Here is a 24182-nt window from a genome sequence, read left to right as displayed (position 1 = left end):
TTGCATACTAAGCTATATTAGTTCGGGAGAGCTCTTGAAAAAACCTACAGTGCATCAAGGCAGTTGTGATAGGATTTGAACTAGTATTTGGCTTAAGAGTCAACTTTTGCAAAATTAAACTTTATGGTCTGAATACAAAAGAGCACTTCATGGAGAAAACCTCGCACTTCCTTTCATGTTGGTTGGATATTATTCCTTTCAGCTTTCTAGGTATACCAGTGGATTCAAATCCTATAAAAATATCTTCATGGAGACCAATCATAGAAAAAATGAGAAAATTTTGACTTTTTGAGAAGGGAGACTTCTGTCAATTGGTGGGAGGATTACTCTGTTGAACTCAACTCTGAACAACATCCCCATACATCTATTTTATTTTTTTGAAAAGACAAACAAAATTGTTGTGAAAGAAATAACATAGACCCTAAGTGACTATTTGTGGTTTGGAGCTGAAGACAAGAAGTTAACTCAAGTGAGAAAATGGATAGAATATGTTTGTAAAACTATAAAAAGGGGGGCTATATGAATAAAAATGTTGAAGCATTGAATTGAATGTAACATTAATGTGTAAATGGAAGTGGAAATTATAAATTGAACAAAAACAATATGCCTTAGCACACAAGTATGGTGATATGAAATGTAAAATGATTAGCGAAGAAGAATATAGAAGTGGAGAGAAAGATTCCATATAGTGGATATATGCAACTATTTAGAGTGCTTCAATCTCAATTTGCAATTATATGTGCTCCAATGCACTCTTGGCACATGAAAATTCTCAAGCATATCATATATGTTTGCATCATATTACACGACATGATTGTTGAACACCAACGAAAAACATATAAAGGTGATTTTGTTTACTCTTATGATAATATTGATAACAACATCTCAACGTTTGAAACATTTTACAATCCTCATATGAATCTTGCAACAAGACTACAAAGCAGAGCTTGCTTTGTAAAAATTAAGTTCATCGACAATTTCAAATAGATCTAATAGAGTATATAAGAGAACATTTTGGACATGAGGATGGCGAAATTTAAGTTTCACTAACTATATGATGTTATTTATTTTTATTGTTCTTAATTATATATATCATGTATTTAAAATTAATTTTAGTTATCTATAACTATATATAAAGAGGATACCTAATTTTGGGCTGACCTATTTTTATTCCAAAAATACCCTTTAATTTATTTTTAAATAAATCTATAACTATATATAAAGAGGATACCTAATTTTGGGCTGGCCTATTTTTATTCCAAAAATACCCTTTAATTTATTTTTAAATAAATAACACAATATAATTATAAAAAATTGTGTGGTTGGTAATTTCCATGGCATAACTTCTTTATAGCAGTTTTTAAAATTAACTACTCTTATACATAAATAACAGTTTCTTAACTTCTTCAATAATATATAAAACCATCATATTTTTAGTGTATCATGTAGATTAGATAAATTAATGCAGTTTTAATTACTCTTTTTCTTAAATAAAAAAACGCTAGTTGAATATAAAAAACTTAAAGAAGAGTTGCACTAATTAGAAGAACTAGATTGTTGGCCCGTGCGATGCACGGGTATTTTAGAATTAAAAAATTATGATACTTAGTAAAACTTAATATTTAGTTTATTATTAATTAACATGTTAAAATATATTATTAGTCTTAATTTATAACAATTACATCACATCAAAATATTTTTAATAATATTATTCTATTATATAATTTTATCTTTTATCAACCATAAAAATTGAACCATTCATAATTTTATTAATATAATAACACAAAACTTTAATATTAATTGTAAGAATTTTTTGATAAATATTTTTAAAAGTTAAACTTACAGGATTTTGAGGTTAAGTATATAACTTGTGTGTTGCATATTTTTATTATATAGTATATTTATAAGAATTTTTTATGTTAAAATATGATTATTATTTTAAGAAAATTCATAATTTTGATAAATTATAACTTTACTAATAAATATGTGAATTTCTTGTTGTTTTATGTCACTTGCTTCTTTTTATTTTATTTTCTAAGGATCTTGAAAAAAACATGAGAATAATATAATTGTAATTAGGTATAAAAACTTACCAAAGCAATATTAAAAAACACTTAAAAGAAAATATCAAGTTTTCTGTCAATCAAATATTTTGTTTTTTTAATCATTTAAATTTTCTATAATTTTTTATAATCTTCTATCTTTTATTTTAAAATTAATTTTATTTGTATAAAATTTTGAATTTAAATAATAGAAAAACTACTTAGAGTTTTTTTTTTAATGGCCGAAAACCTACTATACCAAACAAAAGAATTAAGGAAAAAAGGAAGAAAATAAAAATATTGATTTACCATGAGTATATTTTAAACCACTTATTTGTAAGTCCTTTTACCTTTAAGGTGTTTCATAAAGAATATCGCACATGTCTTTATTCTTCTTGCGCATAAACGCATATATTTTCATAATGATTATACATTAAAAAGGTATCTTTGTAAGACTTATACATAATGAATTCTAAAAACCATTATAAGAATAATTTTGAAATGATATGAAATATAAGGACGTGACATTTAATCTTGATATGTGATATGTACTTCAGATGTCTGATATTTAATCATTGGTAATGAGTTGACTCACACACCGAGAGATCGTGAGTTCAACTCCCACGGATGATGTGAGAATTCCCTTGATAGATGATTTGTAAGTGCCTCTATTAGTACTCTTTGATCCTTGAGGACTGTCTTACCATGTCAAGCCCCCGAAGCCAAACTCACCTAAATTTTTTCACAAAAAAAAAACTACTATCTATAAAAGTTTATCGATATCAATTTTTATACAAATAAATATATATGCAAATTGTTTAAATATAATTTAACTGATCTAAAAATTAGAGATAAAAACATCTAAATACTTACATGAGGTGTCATTAGCAAATGAATAATCTTTTACCTTGCCACGAAGAAAAAAAATAATATTCAATACACGTGTATAAAGTAAGAAAAAGAAGATAAAAACTATCATGCAAACCTAAATAGTAGCACAAAAGTGAAGATATGAAATTAAAGCGCCATATTTATATTCACCTAGCAAGTATACCAATAACAATTAATAAAATTATAACAGAAAAATTTATTATTAATACCACTGTTAGGGAGTAGTTCAAACATTCATAAAGTTTTTTTTAATTAATATAAATGACAATATTAATTTTTTAAATTGTAACGGTTCAATTCATTAATTATTTGGTTATATAATTTATAACATACAATTCATCTAAAATATAAATATGTCCTTGTATATTACTTAAATCTCTTATAATTAAATGCTTTCTTAATTTATTTTTTTGTTAAAAAATGTATAATGGGCCTATAAGTCATGAGAATTAAATGATAAAGAAATTGTTACATAATTAATTATTTAATGGTTGTTTTGTTGTATAAAAAATAATTCATAAATTTAATATTTATTTATTTATTCATAATTTAAGAAACTATTAAATATTTGAATGATATAGGAGAATTCCTGTATAAAATAATTTTTAGGAGTTGTATCATTAGACATTAAATAAAATTAGTAAAAAATTCAAATTAAATTGAGATACCAAAAGCATTGTACGTATACATTTTAATAATACCGAAAACATTTGTTTTAAAAACTCATTAAATGAAATTATTTTACGGTGGAATTGATAAACTCCATCTCCTTAAATGAGGTTTTAATGGAATATAATTCACAAATCTAGTCTAGTAAATAAAATTTAATGACTTATTTTAAAATATTAAATGAATTAATTGATTAGAAGTAGATACAATGTAACGTCAAAATTTTTGAAATTGATGTTTATAATGATGATTTTCCTTTTTAAAAATATTATTATAATTTTTTTTATAAATGTCTTTATTTATATCAATAAAGAATTAAAATAAAATACCTATAAACTTCAAACTATCATATCATTTATCTTTTGTTCCCGTTTTTAATTTTTAATTTTATAAAAAAATATTTTGAAATTTAATTACTTGTAATTTTTGATAATATATTTTGAAATAATTTATTATTTATACCACCAATATTATTTATATTAAAAATAATTAATTATTTATATTACCAATATTATTTATCTTAATATATTAATATTATTATTAAATTAATAATAATATTATTATTATTAATATGGGTGACATAAAATTAATATTATGATTGTATAAATATTATTATTGTATAAGTATTATTATTATTTTATAATTATTATAATTTGTTTTTTAAATATCTTTTGTTCCATTTTTAAATTTTTAGTTTTATAATAAATTTGAAATTTAATTAATTTTATATTTTAATAATATATTTAGAAATAAATTATTATTTATACCATCAATATTATTTATATTATAAATAATTCATTGTTTATAATATCCAACATTACTTATATTAGTATATTAATATTATTATTATATTAATATTATTATTATTAATATGGGTGATTTAAAATTAATATTATTTTTGTGTAAATATTATTATTATTTTTTGTAATTATTATAAATATTTTTACTGTTTTATTATTTTTGTTATTATGTATATTGTTAATATCATTTTTGTTTGTTATTATTATGAGATTACATAAATATTATATTATAATTTACTATTTTTATTATTATTATTATTAAATGAATTATCTTCGGTTACAGTTACAACATTAATTGGCCTCAAAACGTTTTTTGATTATCTTCGGTTACAGTTACAATATTAATTAGCCTCAAAACGCTTTTCAGTTACAATTAGAAAATTATTTTTATTTAATAGTTCATTTGTTCATGATATTTAAAATACTCATTAGTTAAAAAAGGTTTCAATTATTATTGAAAAAGAAGTTTAAATAAAATTAAAATTCTAATGGTTTCTAATAAAATATTTTTAAATTTAGTTACTTGCATATTTTACATATATATTTAGAATAATTTATTATTTATACCACCAATATTATTTATATTAGAAATAGTTCATTATTTATATTACCAATATTATTTATACTAATATATTAATATTTATATTATATTAATATTACTATGGGTGATTTAATCTTAATATTATTATTGTATAAATATTATTATTTTATAATTATTAATATTATTATAATTATTAATATTATTATTATCATGTATGTTGTTAATAGCATTTTTATTTTTTATTATTATTAGATGAATATTTTATTATTATTTATTATTATTATTATTGATATTGTATGTTTAATATTAATATCAATATTATATTATTATTATTATTATTATTATTATAAATATTAGATGAATAATTTTCAGTTACAGTTAATTGACCTCAAAATGTTTTTCGGTTAAAGTTAGAACAACATTTTCATTTAATTGTTCAATTGTTCATGATATTTAAAATAATCATTAATTAAAAAATATTTCAATCATTATTGAAAAATAGTTAAAATAAAATTAAAATTCTAATTTCTTCTATTAAAATATTTTGAACTTTAATTACTTGTATATTTTAATAATATAATTAGAAATTATTTATTATTTATACCGCCAATATTATTTATATTAGAAATAATTCATTATTTATATTACCAATATTATTTATATTAATATATTAAAATTATTATTGTATAAATATTATTATTATTTTATAATTATTTATAATATTTTTATTATATTATTATTATTATTAGTATGTATATTGTTAATAACATATTTATTTGTTATTAAAATTAGATGAATATTATATTATTATTTATTATTTATATTATTATTATTATATTGGATATTTAATATTAATATTATATTAATAATATTATTATTATTTTATTATTTTTATTAGATGTTTATTGTTTGTAATTCTATTATTTATTATTAATATTTGATGAATATTATATTATAATTTTTTATTATATTATAATTATTATTATTATTATTATTATTATGAGTTAGAAATATAAGGTTGGAGAAGATTTTATGTAGATAATTAGAGTTAATGTAATATTGAATATTGAAATTATAATAAAATGACACATTGACATATAAGGATGTGTAAATTATTTATATAAAATATATTTTTTAATTGGACTTTTGAATTTTTCAATGTTAAAAAAATTATCTAACTATAATAATAATAATAATATTAAAATATCACAATTTTAAATTTATATTTTATTTTTATTTCCATTTTTATGATTATATGTTTTTATAAGTTTATTAAAAAATTTAAGATTATTAATAAAATATAATTATTGAAGGATTAGTAATAAAGTAATAACTGTTTATTAATATTATTATACTATTACTATTTGATGTTATTGCTAGAAAGATGATTTAATAATATTGTTAAAAATATAGTAGTTAGAAAAGTGATTTTAATAATATTGTTAGAAAAAAATAGTGGCTCATAAAAATTGAAAATTTTAAAATTATGCCACATAAGCATTTTGTGTTCAAAGTTGCTAAAATCATGCCACATAAGCATTAGGGTTAGGATTATCTTCAAGGTTGCCATCATGACAACCTTGCATTTAAATTAAGTAGATGTATCACTCTTTCAATTTATTGAATTGGTCGTATTTGTAGTGAGATATGGGTCGCGCGTGAATATGGGTGTTTGTACTTTGTAGTCCAAGGTATTGCTATTCCAATTTTTCAATATTCAAAGCCATCACAGTCAAAGCAAACCTTTATTCAACTCAACTCCACTTCCTATATAAATGACTTATGTCTCATCTCCTTCCATCAAACCACAACATATTTCACATACATATTTTATCATATACAAATTCATTCAAACATACATGGCTTTCACTTATAGAATGATCCTTTTCAGAGTTCTGCTCCTTGTACTAATCATTTTTGTCACATCTCAATCAAGAGTAGATTGCAGGCCATTATCCATACATTATCACCAGCATGGCCTTGTTTTGCAATCTCTTCCTAACGGTGTTGCACCTGGTTCATCAGGAGACCACACTCATCCATAATGAAGCTCTAATTACATACTCTTTTCATATTTATTCAAGTTCCACTTGGTAGTGGGCAGGGTTTCATCAATTTTTTTTATTTTTAGTTGCATGTCTCACATGCAGAAAAAAATTCACATGGTATTCCTTATATTCTTGTATTCACATTCAATTCCAATCATCTCATTGTAACAAAATTGAGATATATTATATTCTTTTAAGTTGTAGTATGATATTTTTCCAAACTCTAAATAAATAACTTTTTCGATTTGGTGCATAAATATTTATTTGTAAAGGATTCACTTAATCCAAAATGATTGTTTTCTTCTCGTATATAAACTTATGTAATGATTTATTTCTGGCAAACAAATGCATACCAGACGAAATAAATATAAAATTTATCTTAGTTCTCGCTAATCTTACCGAAAGAAGAATTATGATGAGTTTCACATTTTTTATCTCAAATTTTAGTTAGTAATGATATTTTCTTCTAAAGTTTTTTTACATTAAAAGTTGTGAGTTATATCAATGGCGGGATACAAAAGGTCTTACTTTCAAAAAAAAAAACTTGAAATCAAAGTTCTACGCAATGTTCCTCTAATAAAATCTAGTTTGTATTTTGAGCGAACCATAAGAATTGCAAAATTAAAAAATTAAAAAAACTTTTGAATGTGTTTTATAATTGGCATTTTTAAAATGATTGTAAAATTAGTTGTTGTTGGAGCTTGTACTTGTCAAGTAACAAGTAACGTAGACTTCCAACCAAATTTTTATAAAGAGTTTGATCCACAATCTCTTAATTTTCATGTTTGCTCAACTTGCTGCCACATTCCATCGGGGTGTCAATCGGATTGGCATCATCCATCTTAAACTTCTTAAGGACTTCTCTGACATAGCTTTCTTGGGTGATAAAAATTCGTTTATCTTCTTGATTTACTTCAATGCCGAGATAATATGCCACGAGCCCCATATCTGTCATCTCAAATTCATTTGACATGTCTTTCTTGGAATCTTCGAACATGTTTGGATTGTTCCCTGTGAAAATCAAGTCATCTACATATAAGCACACAATAAAATATCTCCACTTTACGCTTTGATATAGAGTGCATGCTCATATGGACACTTTATGAAGTTCTTATCTTGAAAGTACTTGTCAATTCAAACATTCCAAGCTCTTGGTGTTTTCTTGAGACTGTACAACGTCTTCTTCAACTTCAAGACTTTTTATTCTTGTCCTTTTACTTCATAGTCCAATGGTTGCTCGATATAAACTTCTTCTTCGAGAAAACCATTCAAGAAGGTCGACTTCACATACCTTTGATAAATCTTCCATTAATCTTGGGCTACCAAAGAAATGATCAGTCTAATTGTTTCAAGACGAGCATCGGGAGCAAATACCTCATCATAGTCAATTCCTTGTCTTTGACTATAGCCTTTCACCACCTATCTTGCTTTGTATCATCTCTCCACGTCTCCTTTTGGATTCTTCTTCGCCTTGTATTTAACTAAAGCCTTGGACATCTCAAATGCAAAAATGGAGCATCCTTCTCTAATTTTTGTAACAAGGCAGGAATAGGAGCTTGCATTCGAGATAATGAGAAACAATTTTATTACGACTCGGATTGAATAGTTTTCACCTATTATCGAGATTGGTATATGGGAAGGTTTAGGCCTTTTGGCATCTATTAAATCGGTTCTTGATCTTGGTTTTGATGGAGAATATTTTGAGCTAGATGTTAAAAGCATAGTAGAAAGTATGAATATTCAGCAACCGAATGTTTCAGATTTTGATGCTATTACTTATGAATGTAAACTCTTATTAGTCCTTTACTTTAAGAACTTTTATATTAACTTCGCTAAGAGACAAGCTAAGAGCATCTCCAACCATGAACTCACTTTTTGGGTTCTTTGTGGGACCTATTAAGCCACGTCAGTTTGAAGCAACTCAATTAATTTTTCACTGTGCAACTCTGAAGAACTCATATTGGGTCCCACAACTTTATTTTATAAATTAATATTTTATTCATATTAAATTTTATATTATTTAAAATAATAATTTTAATTACTTAAATTAAAATTGATATAAAATAAATAAAATTTAAATTTAACTTATAATTTAAAATGATAATTAAATTTAATCTTAAATACATGACATATAATTAAAAACAATAAAAATAAATAACATCACATAATTAATCAAACTTAAATTTCATCATCTTCATGTCCAAAACGTTCCCTAACATACTCGACTAGATCTCCTTGAAGTTGATGATGAACTTGTTTTTCACGAATACTTGCTCTTCTTTGTAGTCTTGTCGCAAGATTCGGATGAGGACCGCTAAATATTTCAGTTGTTGAGTTGTTGTTATCCACATTATCATAAGAGTAATCAAAATTATCTCCATATGTATGTCGTTCGTCTTCCACAATCATGTTGTGCAATATGATGCAGACATATATGGTATACTTGAGGGTCTCCATGTGCCAGGCACGCGCTGGGCCATGTATAATTGCAAATCGAGATTGAAGCACTCCAAATGTCCGCTCCACATCTTTTCTAGCTGATTCTTGATGTTGAGCAAATAATTTTTTCTTTTCCCCCTGTGGCATTGAAATGGTCTTGACAAATGTAGCCCACTCAGGATATATACCATCTGCTAAATAATACCCCATATTATATGATGTCTCATTGATTGTATATTGCACATTGGGAGCATGTCCTTCCAAAATATCGTTAAACACGTTGGATTGGTTCAACACATTAACGTCATTGTTTGAACCTGCAATACCAAAAAAATCATGCCAAATCCATAAGTCTTGTGATGCCACTGCTTCAAGCATGATTGTGGGCTTACCATGATCACCTCGACAATACTGTCCTTTCCATGCAACAGGACAATTTTTCCATTCCCAATGCATACAATCAATGGAACCCAACATACTTGGAAATCCACGTGACTCTCCCATTTGTAAAAGATGTTCAACGTCAATGTTGTTAGGCTTTCTCAAATACTCAGCCTCAAATACAGCATTCACGCCCTGAACGAATCTTTGTAAGCACTCAATTGAAGTGCTTTCACCGATTCGAACATATTCGTCTACAGAGTCAGCAGGAGACCCATGCGCCAACATACGAATAGCAGATGTACATTTCTACAATGGTGAAAGACCCATTTTACCAGTTGCATCGATCCTCATTTGGAAATATTCATCATGATTTCCAAGGGCATCTACAATTCGAAGAAATACATGCCTATGCATTATGAACCTTCTTCGGAATTGAACATCTGTGTATACTGGATTTGAATAACAGCTAGTTTGAATAACGGCTAGTTTGAATAACGACTAGTTTGAATAACGACTAGTTTGAATAACGACTAGTTTGAATAACGGCTAGTTTGAACAACATAATATTTATTATAATTTAAAATGGTACTAATGACTATTTTACATAGATGTTGATAAATTTAAGTGGTACTAATGACCATTTTATATAGATGATAAATTAAAGTGGTACTAATGACCATTTTACATAGGTGTTGATAAATTAAAGTGGTACTATTGGCCATTTTACATAAGTGATACTAACTACATTTCATATTTTTTTTCATCTTATTACAATATTTTTCATGAATATCTCGTTGACTATTGCTCATAGTAGAAGTGTCTTTCATCATGATTTGAATTACCTTGACTTCTATCTCGTCCTCCTTACATTGCGCTAGTCTTTCCATTGCAGTTGTTCTTTTATTCCCTTCATCTTGCTTAGCAGTTGGAATTTCATTTGCCTTACCCTTCCTTTTTGCTGCTTTTTATCCCATTGGACGCTCCATTGGTGATGAAGAGTGAAACTCATAACCTGAAGGTGTATTTGGATTCTCCGATGATGCCCCACTACCAGAAGTCTTTGTTATTTTTAAAGAACTTCCAATCGATTCTCCCATCCATTTAGGTTCATCTTTTAACAGTCGCCATGTGTACTCAAGATTGAATGTTGTACCTTGATCCTGAGCAAAAAAAGCATGTGCAGCGGCCATGATATCGTTCTCCGATGTCCCACTTTTCTTTCCATTAACAGCTTGTTTGTAACACCCAACCAAATTTTGAACCAAGCCATTTATTCGATGCCATCGACATTTTAATTGTTCCCTTGACTTTTCCGCGATTGTCCATGATACTGGTTATAATTGGCAGCGACTCTTACCCAAAAACTCCCAGTCTTTTGGTCAACTCCCACAATTGGATCCTTTGAAACATTGAGTCGTGATTGGATAAGAAGTATATCCTCATCCCTTGTAAATTGCTCTCGGTTTTTTTTAACGACAACACTTTTTCTGTTTCACCACCAACTTGAGTAGAAAATCGTGGAAGTTGACAATCGGACATCGGTTCATGACAAAAAAATATTTGGATTGTTTGGTGACAGAAAAAATATGGTGGGGTTTGTTGACACCGATGGAATTTGAGAATTTTGAGAATTAGGATTTTGATAATTTTGCATGTTCTATTGAACATAGCTTGTTGATAATGAAAATGATTAGGATCTATTAGACCTAAACAGTTTTAAGTTGAAGTAAAAAGATGAAAATTTGGATGAAACTTTGAGAGAGAAACTTGAAATTTAAGAGAAAATGAAAGTGAAAAAAACTTGGTGTTGGTAATTTTTTTCCTAAAACACTATATTTATAATTGAAAAAATAAGTTGAAAAAAAAAGGAACTAGCCGTTCAACGGCTAGTTTGAATTTTATAATATAAAAAAAATGAAAGAACGTTGCATCTCTTTCATTCGATGACCAGCTGGAGCTCTTTGAAAATGAAAAAATGTATTGCCAGCTGAAAAACTAAGCGAAGAACGGACCGTTGAAGATGGTCTAATAAAGTTTCTCATGTTTTGCCACGAGTAGCTCCACTTCTTATTATTTTTTATAAGTTTATCGATTTACAGACATATATATTCAATATCGTATTAGTAATAAAATAAATTAAATCTCCCAAAAAAAGTAAAAGTAATAAATAATAAAGAGTATGAAATATAAAAAAGGAAATCAATGTTTAATTGATATGGCAAATTGGCAATACAAATTATAAGTTTAACATATACAAATAAATTTCAATTTGAATTTAAAGAAGAATTTATGCCTATATATAAATTAAATCTCTAATAATTAATTACATTACATACATTCAACATGTTATGCATATGATTTTCAACCTCTTCAACCATGTAAATGAACACATCTGATCTGAAATAGGTAGTTTGATTGATGAACTAGATGATAAATGAAGGTTTAAGGATGAGTGTGATCTCCATCTGAAACTGGAGCAGGACCGTTTGCAAGCAATTGCCAAAGAAGGCCATATTGATTTGACCATTCACTATGCAAAAACAATGGTCTACAACCTACTCCAGATTGTGGACAAGCAATAAAAATAGTCACCAACATCAACAAAACTGTGAATATGGTATTCTTATAAGAGAAAGCCATGTATGTTTCTTTTCTTCTCTTCCAATGAACAAATTAATTTAAGAACTATGGTATAGAAGTGCAATGTTAATGAGTTTTTGATATGAAAAGTTTTGGTAGAAGGAAGGGTCTTTAAATAGAGACATGTCTCTCTCTCATGTTGTTTCCTTAACAATTGTTTGAATTTGAAACTTTTATTTGACTCTCAAGCTATGGTTTCACTTTGAGGTATTGTTATAGCCTATATGGTCCACACGCAACAAATGTATGAAAATTAATAAGACTAAATACTTTGATTATTTTCTAGAGAAAAAAACAGTTGAATAGTACATCAATTTTGCAATAGTTCACATCAATTATATATTTTAAATTTTGGTTTTGTATATGCTATAATTGGTTTTCATACCACAGTTTTTACATTGTAATTTTAGAAATATATACATATGAAAAGGTACTAATTCTCATGTAGTCATATATGTCTAAAATTACAATGTACATGATTGTGCAATTATATGTGTATAATTTGTTTATATTATAGTATTATTATTATAACCTTTAAAATTTAGGGTGTGTTTGATATGAATAACTTATTATCAAACTAATTAAACATCTGTAACCAAAAGAATTATTTAAACATCTAAGGAAATATTAAAAAAAAAACATTAAGAAAAGGTCAAGTCATACTTAAGGTAAAATAATACAATTATTTTGAATATAGTTCTGAAAAATAATATTATATAACTAAATTCTAAAACAATAACTAAGAAGGAAGTGTTGGATGGTGCATGAGTTTGGGGTCAATCTCATGCTTTGACAATAGGTTAATTTAATGCATTTCTTAATGATAATTCAAAACAAGAGTAGGAATTGGAAACACCGACGAGATGGTTGAAAAAGTGAACGATTTCAAGAAGGATTTCACAAAGAATCAAATTTGAATAATTATCGTCACACAATCAAGGACAGTACAAAAAAAAATTGAATAATTATCCTCAAACAATCAAAGATCCCATAAAAAATCGAATTTGAACAACTATCGACACACTATCAAAATTATATTAGCACTTAGGTTTTGATTAAATTATCATAAACAACATATTTTTATAACTCCAAAAATAACGAGCAGTTAGATTTTTGATCAAATTATCATAAACAACATACTTTTATAACTTAAAAATAACAAGTTTAAACCAAAACGTGATTGTGGCCTTTTCCGACTGCAGCATCAGAGAATCACTACAAGAAGCATACTTCATTATAAATTTTCATTATACTAATGCAATAAAAATTTGAATTGAACAGAATAGCTAGACTAGTATAAGATCAAGAATCGCTTGGGTCAAAGATAATTGGTCTGAGTCAATTATTGGACTACGAATGTATAAGAAACAAAAAAAAAACCATTTGACTCACCGGAAAAAAATTAAAAATTTCTCTTTGCACCCTTATATACTTTCTCCAAGATTCTTGGTGAAATGTCAAAAATATTTTTTGATTTTACAAATATATCTTCGAATATATTAAATCTTATTTTTTTTATCAAAATTTAATTTGGAGATTTATCTCTAAATTTTTTAAAGATAAATTGGGAGATGTATCTCCGAACTTAAAACATACATTATGGATTTACATTTACTTTCCCCAAATCTATCTATTATACTCTCTTTAGAATCTTTCAATTTCAATCTTTGTTTTTCATCAATCCTCTCTCTAGCTTTTTCATCCACTTACAAGTTTTTAGATCCGATACACTGTTTGTTACTATTATTTTTATTTAATGGGGTGATGAATTTTCGGTTAAAAAACGGTATTTTCTTTGTGGGTGTTCTTTTGATAGTTAGTTGTTAAATTTATTCATCTCTGTGTCGATGTTTGTTCTTTTTGTGAATAATAAAACGGCTCGTTAGATATTATTGTTAAGAAATGTAATCTCCACTTATAAGCACATGTACATGTCATATATTGTTCAAGATAAGACTCTTAACAATTATATTTAGTTTGGATATGTATCTCCGAATTTTTGAAGTTAATTAAAAAATACATCTCCGAATTAATTTTAATAAAAAATAAATTTGGTGCATTCGGAGAAATAAAGGTACTTTGAAATTTTTAAAGGTGGGCATCACTTCATACATAAGGGTTCTCAAAAATTTGTGTAAAGGTATAAAAAAAAAAACCAAACTGGATCAACTAGGTGTTTGGTTAAACCGGCCCAACCTGACCCCTTCATTTGTTATTAAAACAATCAAATTTAATTTTCAAAAAATATGATGCTTAAACAAACTTTATATTATGCTTAAGGTATTTAATAATAACATATGAGGAATATAATATACCAAGTAGAACTACATTCACAACTATTTTATTTCAAAAGTTTAAAAACAAGTAACAATTTGCAAGCTACAATCATTTCTATATCCATTACAATATATTCAATACTTCAGGTTTAACACACTTTATTAACAGCTGAAAAATATGCAAATTCCTATAAACTATACCCTGATCAAGTCAAGAGATGCACTAAACACATTAATTTACAAATATAAGCCACCTTCATGGAACCCAGTGGTCAAATATATTATGCTGCACAATGAATTTGGCAGATGCCTAAACTATACAAATAAGACACACCACAATTCACAGACGAATTGAGCTCAATACAGCACTAGTAATGTCTATGTGTCGAGTGAAAGGCGATTTTGTGACCAGTGTTCTCCACGTCTTCTTTTTCGGATTATAGATTTGAAAGCACATGGTTCCTGCCTTCTTATAGGGTCTGGACCTTCGAGTTTCAGCAAAATCATCATCATATAAATGCGACAATACATACAGCTCGCCAGATGCTACTACAATGCCAAAGGCCGAACCAAGGGGAGCTTTTTTCGGCACACGAGACTCGTATTCCCAACGGTTTGAAGACATTTCATATCTGCAAGTTGTATTCATCATAAAAAAAAAGTGAATTACAGATTTGCAATTTCAGAAGTTCTGGAAGTGTAATTTGCAAGTAAACAAGCAAAGCCTTAGCCATCAAGGATATATAGAATGATGTACTGTGTACATGGATTGCAAGAAGTTCAAGCATACAATTTCAGATTGATTATCCAGGAAAACTAATGTTCAACAACTGAACTTGTTATTCATTTACATTGTTATAATCCGTTGTAATAAACTATTACAGGGACAAATGCTAGTTATTCTACTCTGATAAATGTGCACCACTTCTAGACATGCTCACATAACAAATCAAATTTTAAATGGGTCCTTACTAGAATCACCTAAACTTTAGCAGGACTAACTGTGCATTTATAAGACTCGCAAATTTGTACATATCAAACAAAGGTTGTCAAACTCATAGCCTCATATGCGACCTTGGATTGGTTGGACAAAGAAGGTCACCAAAAGGATATGATCGGTCAGGGACAAAAAAAGAGGGATACATCTCATAACCAAAAGATCCTAACACTCAGTCCAAGTCAGATAAACCAAGAAACCCATCAGAAAGCATGTGAACAAAAACAAACCAGAAAATCGAGGAACTCAAAATCTCTAAACTCAGACTAAATTAAAGTTGTAACTCTCATCACATGAAATCGCATGACACTGCAGCCTAAACAAGACCGTGCTGCATCCAAGTTTCGTAGTTGCTATAAAGAAGTGTTGATTAACATACTATTTTAATCAGCAAGCAACAAACAAGTACAATATAATGAAGGATTAAGCCTATCGAAAAAGGAAGATGCCATCTTTTCATGCACAAGAGTAAACTTAATACGTAGTTACTTCAATTATAACAAGAAAACATCAAATTCATACACAAATCACAAACATTGAAACAAAATTTAGGAAGCATAGATTCAAAGATATTCTTAATGTTTATAGCAACAGATTAATCACCAAACCGAAAATGAGAAAGTACCTGAAAATCTCATTCCCATCAAGCATGAACACCAAAGGAGAGCCGCTATCATCACCAACAACAATCTTCCCAGCCCTAACATCCTCCCCATCACCCCATGTATCCCCAACTTCGCGCCACTCACCGTCCTCCAATCCCATCACCGCGGCATCTCTACAATACTCATCCACCGGAAAAACCCCCGAAACTGTCCTCGAAGCACTATAACCACCAACAACCCAAAACTCCTCCCTCTCCCCTTCTACAAACCCAACACACCCAGCCCGAAAACACGGAAGAGGATCCAATTCCTCCCACTCATCCTCCGCCACATCATACCTCTCCACAGCCCGAATCCGCGATCCTGCCGCAGCGAAAACCGTATGCCGCGATCCACCTCCGGCAACAATAATTTCCCCGGAGGAAGGAACCACAGCATACGCAAAACTTCCACGAGGCGAAATCATCGGAGCGCGACTCTCCCAAGAGAAATCACGAAAACTGAAACGGAAAGTCGCGGAAGACGGCGACGGACGGTTAATCGGAAAAGAGCGAGTGTCAAAAAGCGACCCGCCGATGATATAAACATGAGGACCAAACGGAACGGCGGCGAAGTTACACAAACCGTAAACGTGAGGGTTACACGGCATGGGAGGAAGCGGACACCAAGCGACGGCGTTAGCGTCGAAGAGATACGGCGAGGCGATTGAAGGATCTTGAGGGAAGATACAGATGAGATTGTTACGGTTTTGACCTAAGAGTGTGTTGAGAAATGATTTTGATGAGAGTGCGGATTTCCATGATTTGGAAGTTGATTTGAGACGAGCGTGATGAGCGTAAGGTACCATGGAGAGGATCGTTCTGGAAACTTCGTTTGGGAGGCCGGGGATGAGGATCGATGACGGTGGCGGTGGTGGTGGTGATGAATTGTCCGGTGGTGATGGTGGAGGGTTAGCGACGGAATCAGCGTCGGAATTCATATTTTTTGTTGCTGGATTTTTTAGCGTCAACGCGAGTTTTGATTTGCGTGGGTATTTTTGTTGTGTGCTGAAAAATGAATTTGCTTTTTCTTGTTGGACAAGATTCACAAGATAATGTAGGTGGGGTTACTCTACATTTTAGTTGTCTTTTTTCATTATTCTAGAAAGAAAAAGTTTCTTTAAGATTTGATTTTTTTTATGGGTTGTTGTCACATTTTCGTTTCAAAATAAATGTGAATTTGACGAAGTCGTTAGTCTATTTAATAAAATAATAAGTGTGATTAATTATGGATTCTTGATTTTGAATTCTTAATACTCCGTTTTTTATTATAAGTCGTTTTAGACTTTTCACATAGGTTAAGAAAAATAATAATTGTTGTATGAAAATGAGAAATTATGAAGGTTTTTACAAAATTATCCTTCATTAATTATTCATTAGAATTGTAAAGCGACTTATATTAAAATACAATTTTTTTTCCAAAACGACTTATTATAAAAAACGGAGAAAGTATTATGTTACTAGATTGATAATTACTATAATTCATGAGTTATGGATATAAGATCATTTTCACATAGTCATAAATATTATTTATGAGTAGTATTATTGGACTTGAACCACCATAAAAATATTAAATAGTGTTCTGTTCGGTTTTTATATACAAGTAACTTAACAAAAAAACTTTTTTTTTAAATGCATTTAAGTCTTACACTTTTTTAATTTATACTTATTTTTTATCTTAGAAATCGTTAAAATTATAGAAATGTAAAAAAGTATGGTTATATTTGGAATAATGGTATTAAATGTAATAATTATAGATGACTTTTGCTTATATTTAAGATTATAGAATTTTTTCTGTTGCTTTTATTCGAGACCCGATGGAGTATATCTATTATCTATTATCTATTATATAATATATAATATATAAAAAGTAAAGTACCTGATAATTTCAGTTAAAGCCCTCTAATTAAATAACTAAAACCGTTCATATTTCATGGTTAAATTGGTCATTTTGATGAATAACTCAACAATATTCATTTGCAAATTAATGATGTATGATGTGTCACATTTTAATTGGTATAAATTATTTTTATTTTTATTTTGTTTTTTCTTATTATAATAGTTATATTATTATATTTTTGTATGGAAAAAATAACTTGATATTAATACCTAACCAACTTAATAATTACAAACCCTAAACTAACTAGCCTACGTGATAAAACAAAAAATTTCCATTTTCCAAAGAACAATCAAATACACTTTACTATGCTAGTAACTCAATAGACGCGATGAAAGTTGGAAAGTTATTTTACTGTTAATTGGAAAAGCAGACGCAGGTGTTCTCTTTAAACACTAACATGCACTACACTTTTCATATGGAGACGAAAGACTAGAAGACTGAAGGATTGAGTCATGCCGCTGAAGCAAGCAAATGCGTTTGTACTACACCATGTTTCACTTTACTTCTCTTCTTCACCATGGTCACCGATTCCTTTTCTCTTTCCATCCCAAACCTTCACTCTTAGATTCACACTCACACTCTTACTCTCAATTACAATCGCAACAACAACCTCTCTCTTTTGCAAAATTAGTACTTCTTTGACACCTTTGTTGCAAACCACCACCGTCGGAGCCGCCACTATAAAAAATAACACTTATGCCTCCGTCGCCAACATATCTGCGTCAATTGTCGCTGACCATATGCATCAAGGCCCCTCCAATAAAATGCAAGGTTTGTGTTGTGAAAGCTACAACCAGATCTGAAACAACAGAGTATAAGTTTGCCATTTTTATCGTTTCTACACATAAATATAAGTTTTCCGTTTCAGCACATGAGTATAAGTTTGCCATTTTTTTTATCATTTCTACACATGAGTAGAAGTTTTCAATTTAAATGCGAATCTAATATCTATCTTGATTTGTATGAGTTTTATGATTTTCTTTACAAGTTTCTTTTTTGGAGGCTCACACAAAGATATTTGTTTATGCAGTTGGAAAGGGCTTATTATGATGGACTGCTCAATCGCCTCCGTAAACACGCATTAACACCGCGCGGCTCTATTATGATTTTGACGATATTGTTCAATTTTCCTAATCTTCAACCATTTCATTTGTGAAGCAATCACACGACATAGTTTTGCTCATCTTGAACATGGTAAGTTGAACATGATGATAATTATTTAATTTATTTTGCTTTAAAAGTTTTGTAAATATAAAGTCTTCTTATATACTGAATTTAGTTGTAACTGTTAGAAAATTTATAGGCTGAAAAGTTTTTGTCAGGTTCTATTTAGCTGCATAATTCTAACTTGGATTATTGCATTGTACATGTTTGTATTTTTGCTTCAACGAATCTCTTGCAGGAAAATTATACCATGTCCATCTACTAATTCGGGTTGCATATCGATAAATCCAAAGTCATTATCTTCATACAAATCCCGTGTTTTTGGGACCAAGAACAGGTAACCATATTATTATATTCATTTCATATAAAAAAGTTTTGATCTTTACACTTCTCATGTTTTGGTCACACAATTTTTTACCTAAAGTTGTGGTTTTTACTTTCTGAATTATTAATTTGAAGTAGTATTTATTTGATTAATTAGTTGATTTAATATGTTGAGGTTAATTTTTGGTTTGTGATTGTAGTCAATTCTTGCAGGGAGTAGCTGTCTTTGTAATAATTTGATAAAATGAAGGTGATTCAATGGGTAGCAAGAACGAAGTTGGTCAGAAAATGGACAAGAGTAAGAGTTGTACCAATCTACTCGCAGTTGGCAGAAAAAGGTATATATACTTGTATTTATTAACTTATCTATGTTGTTGTCTCTAACAAAACTGTAGTTACTGTTAGTAATAAACCATTGTATCACATTTCCATTAATAATAAAACTTTATGGGACAGTTAGTCTGTTGTTACTGTTAGTAATAAGACAATGTATCACATTTCCATTTTTATCAATGATTCTACATGGTGTTCAAGGTGTTTAGCACCTTTGTTCATGTTTTCTTTCTGCAGATTGATTTTTATTTCTCCCAACTATTACCATTGTTGTATGAGCTGGCAACTTATTTTAAATCAAACGTTCAATTTCTAATTCCTGAGTAAATTATAATATAACTGAGGTTGATGACAAGGTGAGATGAATATTTTGTGTAACCTGAAACGACACTATCAACAAATCTAATTTCTCGTTGTTTGATCTTTCATTTCATACCAAAAACACCGTCATCATAGTCATTTTGCTCTGCGCCACAGATTCAACGCAGCGGATTTGATACTTTTAACCTATTATTAAGGTCACATGGCTTGGAGGCGTTTGATAACACAAGTCAGTTATTGAATCAATCAATTTCGATTCATACAATACATTTCCCTTTTTTCTTATCATTTGGAAAACCTTAATTTTCTTATTCTATGTTTATTCTTGATCTGTTTATGCTCTGTTTGGTTAGTTAATTATGGATTTGTGGTTAAACTATTATTTCAATTGATGTTTGTTTAATTGATTAAAAATGATGTTTTTATTTGATGGAGATTTGATTGTGTCTCTTATTGATACATGAAACAGTGGCATGTTTTACCTGCAAAAAGTTAATTCTTTTGTTATGTTTCAAAAGCTTTTAAAGTTTGTTGATTGAGAGTTAATTTATGGGTTTTTGATTAGTTTGAAGGTATGTCTTATACATTTGCTAATGCAGTTTTTCTTCTAAGAAGTGTGATAATGTTTGAGTCAATAGCAAATGTTGGTCTTTTATATTTTATATTCTTGGTTGGAGTATGGATGGATGCATCTGCAATAAGAATGAAAGGTAGAAAATCACTCACCGTAGCAGTTTATGGTATGGTGTTACCATTCAGGAGAGCGCTATTCTCGACCGTTCTGATGAAAGACGGTTAGAAAGCCACAAATGGAAGTTCTTTTGTGTTAATTCTTGGTGATGTTCTTTAGTCACTGAATTTCCTGTTCTTTCTAGAATCCTTGCAGAGTTAAAAGCGGACAACTCAAAGTTGGGAAGAGTTGCTCTTTCAGTTGCAATCATTAACGATGTTCTGTCATGGATGCTTTTGGCTCTGTCATGGATGCTTTTGGCTATAGCTATTGCTTTGGCAGTATATGGAATAATCTATGTGGCTTCTATAATGATTGTTTTGTTTTTGTTGCCTTTAATGCTTTTGTTGTGCTTTTGTTGTAAGACCAATAATCATGGGGATAATAAGGAAAACACGAGAAGTCAATCGTATGGTGATTTCTACGTATGTTTAATACATTGTTCAACTTTTAACTTTGTTTTCATTTTTGTATACATGGACATCTTTTCATTCTATTTTGATTCTTTATACGATTTTTCCTCATTATTTAGAATATTCATGCTGCAATTAATTGAATGAATAAATATTGATCCACTTTAATTTGAATATTTATTATTTTTCTATGACATAGAGTGATACACTATTGATTGATATTGCTCAATTGTAACTGTTTTCTATTGAAGAGCATTGAGGGTAGGGGTGGCAAACGGGCATGCCCGCCCCGTTTAGGCCCGCCCCGCAAAAATCCGCGAAAAAACGGGACGAGCATATTAGAGAGTGCGGGTCTAAAACTTTACCCCGCCCCGCAAAAAGGTGAGGACGGGGCGGGGAAAGCCCACGGGCATTAAACCCTTTAGGCCTAAAAATAGTAAAATTGTGTGAAAAAGCTCATGCCCGCAAAAAAACGGGGCGGGGTGGGCACACTAAAGGAAGCGGGCCTAAAACCTCACCCGCCCTGCGAAAAGGTGCGGGTAAAACGGGTTTTCCCCGCGGGCGGGGCCCGTTTTGCCACCCCTAATTGAGGGACACTTTAAAGCACCAAAGTGGTATTGAAGAACCAATTAAATGTAAAGTTGCAAGATCAACCAAATAACACATATACTTTCTAACAATCAACATAAATAACATTAGTGGTGCTAATGTTTAATAATTTGATAATGAAATATGCAAATGTTTGTGATAATAATTAATTTGATAATGAAATATGCAAATGTTTGTGATAATAATTAATTTGATAAATATTTGATAATAAATAATCAACCTATATAGCTTAGTTTTTGATATATTTGGCTTAATTTCAATGTTTTTATTGAATCAAAATGTTGAATAAGGAAATCTTCAATTTTTTGTTATTTTTAATTATACATTTTGTTCTTTAATTAAATTTAAAAATTTAATCTAATAAATTTTTTTAAAATTATGGGTTAAATATGTTTTTTGTTCCCTATAAAATCTTCATGTTTTTAACTTTTCAACGTAAAATTAATTTTTCGTTGCTCAATGCAATTAATTTGAAAGGTCACACGGGAAGATGAAAAGTTTCTTAATGCAGATACGGAAACTCAATCCTTTTAGCTTTTCATTTAAAAGGTAAACTTTTTTAAATCTTAAATTCAATTAAATGATAGACTTTTTTAAATTATTATTTAAAAAATTTATATAAATTTTAAAAAAATTTAAACAAATTTCAGATATAAGCAAATTAGTTGTATTATAAATAAATTTTAAATTAATAATTATGAAAAATTATTTAGTTTTCAATTCGATAATAATAATTTAAGATTTGAAAAAGTCTACCTTTTAAATTCAATTGAATGAAATTATTATTATTGAATTGAAAACTAAATAATTTTTCATAATTATTAATTTAAAATTTATTTATAATACAACTAATTTGTTTATACTACTAATTTCTTTTTTTTTTATTTAAGTTTTTTATTAAAATTAAAAGTTCTAACTTGACATAAAATATATTTTGTAATCATTTAGATTTTAGAAAAATGTTAACAAAAACAAATCAAAATCAATAGAGATAAAATTTATAACTTTTTACTACAACTTATAACTTTTTTTATTCCAAAGTTAAATATTTAGTTTTTCATTGTAAAAATATATAAATAAAAATTATTTTATAATTATTTAGATCCTTATTTGATAAACTTTATTTTGAAATTATTTAGACTTTTATAGAAAGGTTAATAAAACAAAACAAAATCAATTGAGATTTTGTAATTTTTGTAAACTTATGAAATAACTAAAACTTCTCAGAATTTTTTCAAATTAACTTCATCATTGTAATCATGTTAAAAATATGTTAATGGGTAGTCATGAAAATTTAATGATAAATGATAATCATAAAAAATAAAAGATAAAATTTAATGTGATTATTTTAAATATATGAGAATAAATATATATTATTTACCATACATAGATTTTAAATTTCTATTTTTTTAATAATTGTACATATTCAAGATCTAATTACTCTATTAACATATTCACATTTTTATTATTTGTTTAATTTTTAAATATTTTAAGTACACATTAAACGTAGAAACTTTTAATATTTGACGGGAGATGTCGTACATTTTAGGTTTGAAAAAAATAGCTAATATCTCAAATAGGTTTAATAAATTTTATTCTCTATCTATGTTGAATTTCTTAATTAAAATTATATTTTTTAAACTTATAAAATTATATATTTTTTATATTATAATAATATACATTAAATGTAGAAACTCTTAAACATTTGACGGGAGTTGTTATACATTTTAAGTTTGGGAAAATGGGCTAATATCTCAAATAGGTTTAATAAATTTTCTTAACTCATCTGAATTGACGGGTAGATGCGAACGTATCTATGAGATATCAGTTATTGATTGAAATTACGTGAACATTTATGAACTACAAAATAAGTTATATTATGTTTGAAAAAATGGGCTAATATTTCTTTTGTTACTGTTTTACATATTTGAAGTTATAAAATTAATTGAAGTTATAAAATTAATTGACGGGTAGATGTGAATGTAGAGATATTATTTATTGATTGAAATTACGTGAAT

At 28.2% G+C, this 24182-nt stretch overlaps 2 protein-coding genes across 2 annotated transcripts; both read right to left on the bottom strand.

Annotated features, from left to right (window-relative positions):
* Positions 1-9169: 9169 nt before the first annotated feature.
* LOC131621623 (uncharacterized) lies at positions 9170-11004 on the bottom strand. Its single transcript, XM_058892660.1, has 3 exons — positions 10827-11004; positions 10657-10772; positions 9170-10120 (listed from the first exon to the last, which is right to left on the bottom strand). Exons 1-3 carry the CDS (start codon positions 11002-11004, stop codon positions 9170-9172), a joined length of 1245 nt encoding a protein of 414 aa, XP_058748643.1.
* A 3801-nt stretch (positions 11005-14805) lies between these two features.
* Positions 14806-17457, bottom strand: LOC131621672 (F-box/kelch-repeat protein OR23-like). Its single transcript, XM_058892700.1, has 2 exons — positions 16353-17457; positions 14806-15362 (listed from the first exon to the last, which is right to left on the bottom strand). Exons 1-2 carry the CDS (start codon positions 17309-17311, stop codon positions 15071-15073), a joined length of 1251 nt encoding a protein of 416 aa, XP_058748683.1. The 5' UTR covers positions 17312-17457; the 3' UTR covers positions 14806-15070.
* Between the last annotated feature and the right edge of the window lie 6725 nt (positions 17458-24182).

This window comes from Vicia villosa, unplaced genomic scaffold (genome assembly GCF_029867415.1).
Source record: "Vicia villosa cultivar HV-30 ecotype Madison, WI unplaced genomic scaffold, Vvil1.0 ctg.000010F_1_1, whole genome shotgun sequence".
NCBI lineage: Eukaryota > Viridiplantae > Streptophyta > Magnoliopsida > Fabales > Fabaceae > Vicia > Vicia villosa.
The sequence above is the reverse complement of the archived record's forward strand: the minus strand, read 5'-3'. Positions and strand labels throughout refer to the sequence as shown.